A 9753-nucleotide genomic window follows, 5' to 3' on the forward strand; every position below is an offset into this window, starting at 1 on the left:
GGATGTTATACACACATATAAGTTCTTGAAGAAGGTAGGTAGATAAAATGACTTGTTTATTTTTAATAAGTTGTATAAATTTAGTTTTTGAATTGTAGGCAATAATCTTAAGGTGAAGGCAACAATAAAGGAGAAACAAAGGAGAGCATCAAGACACTCATTGTCATTGTTAATTGATGGATTCAAATATTTTATTTTGTTTAAATTTCAATTAATTATCTAATTTCTTTAATGGATGACTATAATAATTTTAGGACTTATGTTTAGAATTTGGATAACTACTAAAAAATGATTTTTTTTTCAATTTAGATTTTTAATTTGATATCTATTATTTGTATTAAATTAATGATTTTGATAAACTTGATAGATTTTTTTTAAATGGGTTATAACCCGACCCAACTCAACTTATAATGTAATTAGTAGTGTTGGGTTACATATCAAAACTATTTTAAATGGGTTAGAATTTTTTAGGTCGATGTAATTGGGTGGCTCATTCAAACACCCTCAACCTGGCGAGGCATGTCCAATCCTAATTGTATTTCATTTGATATAAAATTTGGTTCGAAATAATAGTGAGTTGAAAAAAACAAATTCTTTTCAAAATTAATGAACTGAAAAAGAGTAGTCAACATCTTAATAACATATAAGATCTTTTATTTTGGGTCAAGTCCCACATCAAAATAAAATATATATATAAAGAAATATTAATATATTTAGAAAGAAATGAATTACTACCCATCAAGAATTACTTTTAAAATTAAAGTATTTTTGAAAATGATGAAAAGATTTGTTTAATAGTTTTAAAATTACGACTAAAACAATTTTAGTTTTGACAAATGTGATAAAATTTGCTATATTACAAATTATTTTGATGTTCATGTTTGCAAGGAAAGAAGAATAAATTTTATATTAGTTCTTAGATTTTTTTTAATTAGTATTAATAGTCAATCTCATGAGTTAATATAAAAAAACTCCTTAAAAAAAACTAAAATGTTTGTTGAGAAATACCATTAAATTTTTATTACAAAGTTTTTTTTTAGAAAATATTACTAATATATATAATTTTTTTAACAAGATAAAATAGATAAATTTTTTCAATCTTATTTTAATATATGATTTATAACTTCCATTCATTTAACTGAGATTCAATTTGTCAAAGAAGGAATTTTCAAGATTAGTTCAATTCCTCTACCATAATCATACACTATGATTATTCTGATCATCTATTATGATTGTATCCTACATGTAATCTTACACTAATGGGCATGCACTTTTAAATTTAGTGACTTTTATTCTTAAAATATATATCTTTTATATAAAAAATGTGTAGATAACGACGATTTGTTTTGTTAACCTTAACATAATATTCTAAATAATTAATGGAATATACATTTCAAATAAACTAAAAATTGATATTTATTATTATATTAATATAAATTTAAATATTATAAAATATCATTATTATAATAATATATAATATAAAAGTAGATATTTAATAATTATATTAATATAAACTTAAATGTTATAAAATATTATTACGATAATAATATATAATCTTAATTTTTTACTAATTATATTAATATGAATTCAAATATTATAAATAATTATTATTATAGTAATATTTAATAAAAGACTAAATATTGAATACTTATGTTAATATAAATTTAAATATTATAAAACATCATTATAATAATATATAACACATAATCTTAATTTTTATTAAAAAAATTATTTAAAATGGTTATCATATTATATATATATATATTCAAAAAAATCATAAATAATATTTTGGTTTAATTTTTCTTTTAATATGATTATGTCATTTTTTTTATATAATATTATTTATTTATTTGAAATTTGTATAACTAAGTAAATGCATGTTGTTTTTATCTAGTATATTTGGACATATAAGTTCAAAACTTGACAGATTAACAACTTTTGCCACAATTTTTTTTAATATCTTCACTCACATAAACATTTAACATCGCAATTTATTTATAAATTTTTTTGATATGTTTTTATCAATATTTACGATTTTGATACTAGTAAAATCTATTTATATTTTACAATTATTATTATTATTGGTAAGAAATTTTATATCCGTTTTAGAGATTAGAATTACTATATAGAGTTCTCGTAATTAAAGCCAATGTGATTACCTATTAATACTCTCTTTTAATAAAATTATAACCCTTTGTATATATTCACCAAATGTAGTAATTTTTCCTCACAATGTTTCTGCTCACTGATTTTTCAACTTCCATAAATCATAGTGATCTATCTATTGCATTTCTAGTACCTAATAGTCCAGTGCTTCTAGTACCTAAGATATGAAGATTCAATGAAAAACCCAAGTGGCAAAGTTCTAAAAATCTTTTTAATGCCAAGTACAGAAAAAAAGACATCTGATGCTAGTAGCTACTAGCTAGCCATAAAGATGTCTTGACTCGTATTAAAAGGAACACCTTACATTCCTCTGCCCTTAATATGAGATTATTATCCTTATTACCAAAACCTTTATCTTCTGGCATATACAGACAATTTATGAGCAGAATTATACAATGACAGCAACACCATCTTCGTTTGTCTGTTCCAACTGTTTTGAAGATTTGATGAGCGGTTCGGTCTGCTGTTCATTGTCTAAATCGTCCCCCACTTGCCCGGATGACTTTGGCTTCCAGTATATTGCATAGAGAACCAGCTGAAGACTTCCAAGGAAAAATCCAGTCCCATTTGGTATCTGCACACAGTAGATAATATATCCATTTCATTTATCCAAATAGTTGACCAATACTGTGACTTAATAACCAAAACAATGAGGAAAAAATTTGTTTTCCATAGGAGAAGATATATGATATTAGAATGCAACTTACTCCAACAAATGTGTCTTTTGCAAGTACAGCATAGACAGTCCAAACTCCACCATTCAAGAAAAAGACAAGCGAAAGGAAAGGCATGTACTCAACACTTTTTGTCAAATATACTGTTTTCTGTAACATCAAAATGTAGCATTAGACTAAAACAGATTCAATTGAAAAAAAAAACAAAGAAAAGAATTGAAATTGAAAAAGGGAAAGAAGAGAATATGCAAAGAGAGTAATTTTTTATTAATGCGTTCTCTTTCATTTATTCCTTATTTGTTACCATAGCAAAAAGAGGAGATGCATAGGCAATCATACTGAAGATCATACACAACAACCCCGCAATATCAATTCGAGTATCACCGCGGAGAAGAAATTGGGTATGCAAAATTGCTGCTGCTGGAAATATCACAACACAAACAACCACAAGAATAGCAGGCATAATCTGATAACATAAGAGTAAGACATATGTTGATTAAATTTGTGAGAAGGTAAGCTCGTACATGATAAAAAAAGAGACATGAAGTGGGAAAGCACAAGGGAAACCTTCATTCTTGGAGGTGCATAAAAAAGGAAGATGAATAGAAAAATAATCTCAACAAGAACACCAAACATATTTATGGTAGCAACCAAAATACTGTAAGGTTTAATAACTCAATGGTAAACCCAAAAGTAAGCATTCAGCAATTTGCTACATAAGGGATGCTCTCAAATGCTTCGGTTGATCTACGCTTCAGGATCCGGCAAAACGCATTTCTGAGTTCAAAAAGTTTGTTTAAAGTTGAGTTAAAAAAAAAAAAACCTTTTCAACTTAGACTAAGGTAAGAACTGAGGATGATAAACTGTGACTAGGCTTAAGTACTTACGCAGGGGAAATATAGAGTAGCCCTGTTGTAATATTACCTGTACGAAAGCAAAAACCACAAGCACCATCAATTCACAATTCACAGTACAAACGAAATCTTGGAGGAAAATATGATGCACTTTATTAGTTATTACCCAGGAGACCAAAAAAGATTACTATGACCCTCACCATGCTCAACCTTGGTATAAGACTTGGGAAGTCTATTCCTTCTTTGAAGATGGGATTTTCTTAGATTCAACTTTCGTCGTTCTGAAAGTATAGCTATAATTTTATTTTTCTTGTGGTGTTATGTTCTCTACTGGGTCATTCATCACACTTTTAGATATGCAATAATATATTTATGATTCTTATAAAGTAAATATATCACTGCTGTTAGTCACCTAACAGGACAAAGGACGGCGATGAGAAAATTGCAAGGGATCCACAATACATAATTGGACAAATATTTAGCATACAATTTGGAAGACCGAAAAAGAATAGGAAAATCATAAACAAGTTAAATATATGAAAAACAGAGTTGAAAGTCAAGTCTTCACAAGCGGATTACGGAGAATCTTCACTGCAAGCTATTTTCACCTATTGATTGTTTAGGGCTAATAATATTATGAAAGCATGTTACATACAAAAGAAGCAATAAAGCCCTCTAAAGTAGATAATTGGGAAATTGATACAACTTGTATTAGATGAAATTGAAATAAAAGTTAAAAAGAATTACAATAATAGCAAACTAGCAACATAAACGACCATACACTTAAGATCTAGAGCCAAGATTAACGAGTACTAATCAACTATTGACAATCTTACAAGAGCATAAAGAAAATTAACCGCCGAAACCGTAAAGGGTCCTTCCTTGCCTCTTCAAAGCATAAACAACATCCATGGCGGTCACGGTCTTCCTCCTTGCGTGCTCAGTGTAAGTCACAGCGTCACGGATAACATTCTCCAAAAAGATCTTAAGGACTCCTCTGGTCTCCTCGTAGATAAGGCCACTGATACGCTTAACTCCACCTCTACGAGCCAAACGACGGATAGCAGGCTTTGTGATACCTTGGATGTTATCCCTGAGGACCTTTCTGTGACGCTTGGCGCCCCCCTTGCCCAAACCCTTGCCTCCCTTTCCGCGACCTGACATTTTCTCGTGAAAGTTATGAGCTGAGAAAAGAAAATTGGCTCAAGAGGAATTGCAGAATTTGACTCTGGGTTTAGGTGAGTGGATTACGAGGGTTCTTATAAGATTGGGAATTTGGCATTTTGGGTTTTGAAGTTTGGCGGGCATTAATTTAAGACCTTAGATCTGCGCCCATATCGACGGCTTGGAGGCTCTATCCGTGTCAATCCGTGTAAGTAGATCTGAACCGCTCATATTATTTAAATGAACGGATGAGAATGCGACTTTAGTTATGACACAGATTGTGCTTTTTTTTGTCAGAAATGAAATTTTTGAACTTTGAAAACCTTGACCTTTATTTTTGGATCAAATTGATATTAAACTGAAACCGCTTGTTATTTTTCCTCGCCCTTGATTACTTGATTTTTTAGTTATTTTACATTTATATACCTTTTTTAGTAACATAATTTCATCTAATAGTATTTGGTTAAATAACTTTAAAAATGGTTACTATGTAACCTAATGCAAAGAAAAAATAAATTCTAACATTCATCTAATTGAAAGAAGAAAAAAAACTGATAACTCTTGGCTTATATTTATATAAATCTGATAAAATATCCCATTCTATTACCTCAAATTTTTTGTCGATGATATTTGGATAACCGACCACTAAACAATATAATAATTTTTTTTCCTTTTCTCATTCGTCATTCCATTCTTTTTTTTTTTTAAGACATTCATATTTTATTTGTTATGATATAAATGATGGTTTAAAGGACAAATTTACAAGCTTCCAAGAATAGTTATATACAATTAAAGGTTACTCTAATGACAAAATACACGTTTTAGGTTTCTGTCCTATATTATCCCTCGGTCATGGCGGACAAGTAGCTGACAATGTACACCTCGCCCCCAGAGCTCTCCAACTCATAGCTGATCCACTTTACCTTTGCATTTACCTTCACCACGTAGCACCTGTGAGCCAAGGCCTAGTAAGAAAACCATAATAGCATAGCAGACACATAATTAGTGATGGCAATCAATGAATCACAAGTCAATCATCCTGATATTCAGCTAGCCATAAACATTAGTTTAACAACAGAAAAAATATTTATATTCAATAGTTTATCACAATCATCATACAATTTTCAGGGTCGACGCCCTTAGGTCGCACCCTCTATTTAACCCATTGACCCTAGCTCGCTTAGGCCGAGTCCAATGTTTATCTAGTTGACCCCAGCTCACAGTAGCCAAGTCGCGTCCTATGCGCAAATTATCAGCCCCAGCTGTAATGCCCTAAAATCCTTAATGAGGTTTAATGGTTGGATTAGTAGGTCGGGAGGACCATAATTGATTTATTATGCTATTAAATAATTATGTGCATGTTTTTGTGAATTATATTATAATATGATGATAAATGCATGCATGTGGGTCCACATTTCATTATAGGGGCATTTTGGTAATTTGGCCCGTTGATGGCATAATTGTATATTTGTATGCATGTTAGTGAATTATTGATGATGCCACATTATAATGTGGATTTTTTCGAGCTTTTCGGCATGAGACAATCTTTTAATGCAAGTGAGCAGTTTGGTCATAACGGAGTTGATTTCAGTGCTCGGGGTGAGTCTCGGGGTGATTTGATGATTAGTACATTACCGAGAATTAAAGGGTAATGGGATATGATTTATTGGTATTTGAAAATATTGGAAATAACGGGAATTGGAGGGCGTTAATTATGATTAACGAGATAGACGGGAAATGATGGTTTTGCCCTTGGTGGCTGTTAAGGGTTTTATTTAAGCTTAGGGGCAATATTGTCTTTTGACCTAAGGATAGATATCAACCATTAGAAAGCTGTAGAACTTGCAAAAACAAAGCATAGTTTCCTTCTTCTCTCGATAGTTTTTCTTCTCCTTTTCTCTTAGAATTCTTTAGCTCCATTTGAGGAATCAAGCTAGGGAAATGAACCTTGAGGGTCTAGGGTTGTGTTCCACCATTGAAGAGGGTTCCATACTGAGCTTGAGGTAAGTTTCTAGCCATTGAAACTCTGGTTTTCTGCTCTGTTTTCATTTGGTTTTCAGTTGGAATTTTAAGTTGGATAGTTGAGAATTGATGGGAGTTTTTGGCTATGATAAATTGGGTTATGATGCCTAGGACTTGTAGAGTCGATATTTGGGTTCATTTGGGAGATTGAATGGAGTTTGGGATCAATTCTTGAAGGTTAAAAGTGGTGAAATCGAAGGAGGGAAAAACCAGGGTAGTTCAGCCTGGTCCTAGCGCTAGCCAAGGCAAACTTCCATGCTTGTAGCGCTATGGCGCTAGGGGGGCAGTGCTACCCTGTTCTTCCTGGTTCCTATTTTGGGCACTTTTGAGGGTTTTTGGCTTGGGGTTTCAATTCCTAAGGCTCGAGATTGAATCTACTAACTGTTTGGGTACCGAGTGTGTCTTCATCCATGCTGGTAGGTCGACTTTGTAAGAAAGTGTACACGAGTGAGAGAGAGTTTGGGAGAGTTGAGAGTGTTTTTCTATTTTGTGTGGCTTACTTAGGGTTCAAGTAACCTTAAGCAAATCACGAGGTTCGGGGTTCCAAAAACGTCCTCGAGGGTAAAATGGTCAAAATTCCCAACATTCCTTCCTAATTTCACTAACTCCGAATATATCCTCAAATATTTATTCCCATTACCCGATATCTCAGTAATGTACTAAATACCCAAAATACTCTTTGACTCACCCCGAGTCAGTATTTGGTCTTGTTGTGACTCTCCCGCTAACTTGTTCCCTAGGATCTCCTCGTGTCGAGTAACCCAAATATATCCACGTAATGGTGTGGTCTCACACATATATGAACATATATTCCAAATATACATGTAACAAGCCAAATTACAAAATCTGTCATTGTAATAAGAAACGAGCTCACATGCATATTTAATACACATAAACATGCATATCTAGTCATATTATAAGATAACTCACGTAATCATATAATGATACACATATATATATCACATAAACACATATTTCATAATTAAATCACATATAGTCGAATAATTCTCAATAATTTGTCATCTTGGCCCCCTAATCAAGGCCCTAAGTCTTATTAGGTAATTTGGGGTGTTACAACTACCCCCTCCTTACAAGAATTTTATCCTCGAAATTTTTACCTGAAGAGCTCGGGATACTGATCCCGCATATCTGACTCTAGCTCCCAGGTCGTTTCCTCAACCTTGTTGTTCCTCCATAATACATTAACCAAATGTATAGTCTTGTTCCTCAGGAACTTGTCCTTCTTGTCTAAAATCTGAATTGGCTACTCCTCATACGATAAATCTGTCTCCAGTTCTAGATCCTCATAACTCAACACATGAGTTAAATCTGATACATACTTCCTCAACATGGAAATATGAAATATGTTGTGCACAATAGACAGTGCCGAGGGTAAGGCCAATCTATAGGCCACCTGACCGATCCTCTACAAGATCTCAAATGTCCAACAAACCTAGGGCTCAACTTACCCTTCTTCCTAAATATCTTCACCCATCTCTGTGGTGAAACCATAAGGAAGACATAGTCTCCCACTTGAAACTCCACGTTCCTTCGCTCTGGGTTTGAATAACTCTATTGTCTACTTTGAGACACGAGCATCCGAGCTCTAATCTTTTCAATAGCCTCAGTGGTCCTTTCATCTGCCTCAGGACCCAAATATTTCCTCTCACCCATCTCATCCCAGTGAATGGGCGACCTACACTTCCTACCATACAGCATCTCATAAGGTGCCATCCCAATAGTCGATTGGTAGCTGTTATTATAGGAAAACTCTATTAGAGGCAAATATTTACTGCAGGACCCTTCAAAGCCCAATACACATGCTCTCAGCATGTCCTCCAATATCTCAATAGTTCTCTCAGACTAAACATCAGATTGAGGATGATAAATTATACTAAACTTAACTTGTGTACCCATCGCCTTTTGTAAACTTTCCCAAAACTTGGAAGTAAAGATAGAATCCCTATCTGACACGATAGATCTCAGAGTCCCAGGAAGGCATACCATCTCTCTCATGTAGAGATTTGCATACCGGTCAACTGTGTAGTTTGTCCTCACTGGTAAAAAGTGAGCTGACTTCGTATACCGGTCCACGATGACCCAGATTGAATCATGCTGGCCCACTGTCCTGGGCATCCCTACCACGAAATCCATCGTGATGTCCTCACACTTCCACTCTGGGATATCCAAAGGCTGTAGTAGCCCTAATGGTCTTTAATGCTCTGCCTTGACCTGCTGACAAGTTAGGCACTTTCCCACATACTCAGTCACGTCCCTCTTCATCCCAGGCCACCAATATAAAGCTTTCAGATCCTGCTACATCTTCGTGGTGCCTGGATGTAGAGAATAAGGGGTAGTATGAGATTCATCCAATCTCTTGTCTGGTCCCATTGTCCATCGGAACACAAATCCGATCATTGTACCTCAATAAACGCATGTCTGACACTATATAGTCCTTAGCCACTCTTGCTAGAACGTCCCCTCTAATCTTTCCCAACTGTGGGTCACTCAACTATTTCTCTTTGATCCTCTCTAAAAAAGTAGACTACAGGGTGATGTTGGCTAGCTGGCCCACCACTAGCTCAATACTTGCTCTATTCATATCCTTTTCAAACTTCTTAGATATCCATCTCACATTGTATAACTGTCTCGGACCCTTCTAACTTAAGACATCTGCCACCACGTTGGCTTTCCCCGAGTGATAAAGGATCTCACAGTCGTAATCCTTCACTAGCTCTAACCAACGCCTTTGTCTCATGTTCAAGTCCTTCTGGGTGAAGAAGCATTTCAAACTCTTGTGATCAGTGTATATCTCACACTTATCACCATACAAGTAGTGCCGCCACACCTTCAGTGCAAAAATCACTGCTGCA

General features: G+C 33.9%; 2 protein-coding genes across 2 annotated transcripts; both read right to left on the reverse strand.

Annotated features, from left to right (window-relative positions):
- Positions 1-2342: 2342 nt before the first annotated feature.
- LOC133791048 (bidirectional sugar transporter SWEET16-like) lies at positions 2343-4210 on the reverse strand. The gene is made up of 5 exons (XM_062228931.1): positions 3895-4210; positions 3728-3764; positions 3145-3617; positions 2874-2990; positions 2343-2740 (listed from the first exon to the last, which is right to left on the reverse strand). The coding sequence occupies exons 3-5, from the start codon at positions 3301-3303 to the stop codon at positions 2555-2557; spliced, it is 462 nt and encodes a 153-aa protein (XP_062084915.1). The 5' UTR covers positions 3304-3617; positions 3728-3764; positions 3895-4210; the 3' UTR covers positions 2343-2554.
- Positions 4211-4382: 172 nt separating this feature from the next.
- LOC133791049 (histone H4) lies at positions 4383-4858 on the reverse strand. Its single transcript, XM_062228932.1, has one exon. The coding sequence runs from the start codon at positions 4856-4858 to the stop codon at positions 4547-4549; it is 312 nt and encodes a 103-aa protein (XP_062084916.1). The 3' UTR covers positions 4383-4546.
- Between the last annotated feature and the right edge of the window lie 4895 nt (positions 4859-9753).

This window comes from Humulus lupulus, chromosome 7 (assembly GCF_963169125.1).
Source record: "Humulus lupulus chromosome 7, drHumLupu1.1, whole genome shotgun sequence".
NCBI lineage: Eukaryota > Viridiplantae > Streptophyta > Magnoliopsida > Rosales > Cannabaceae > Humulus > Humulus lupulus.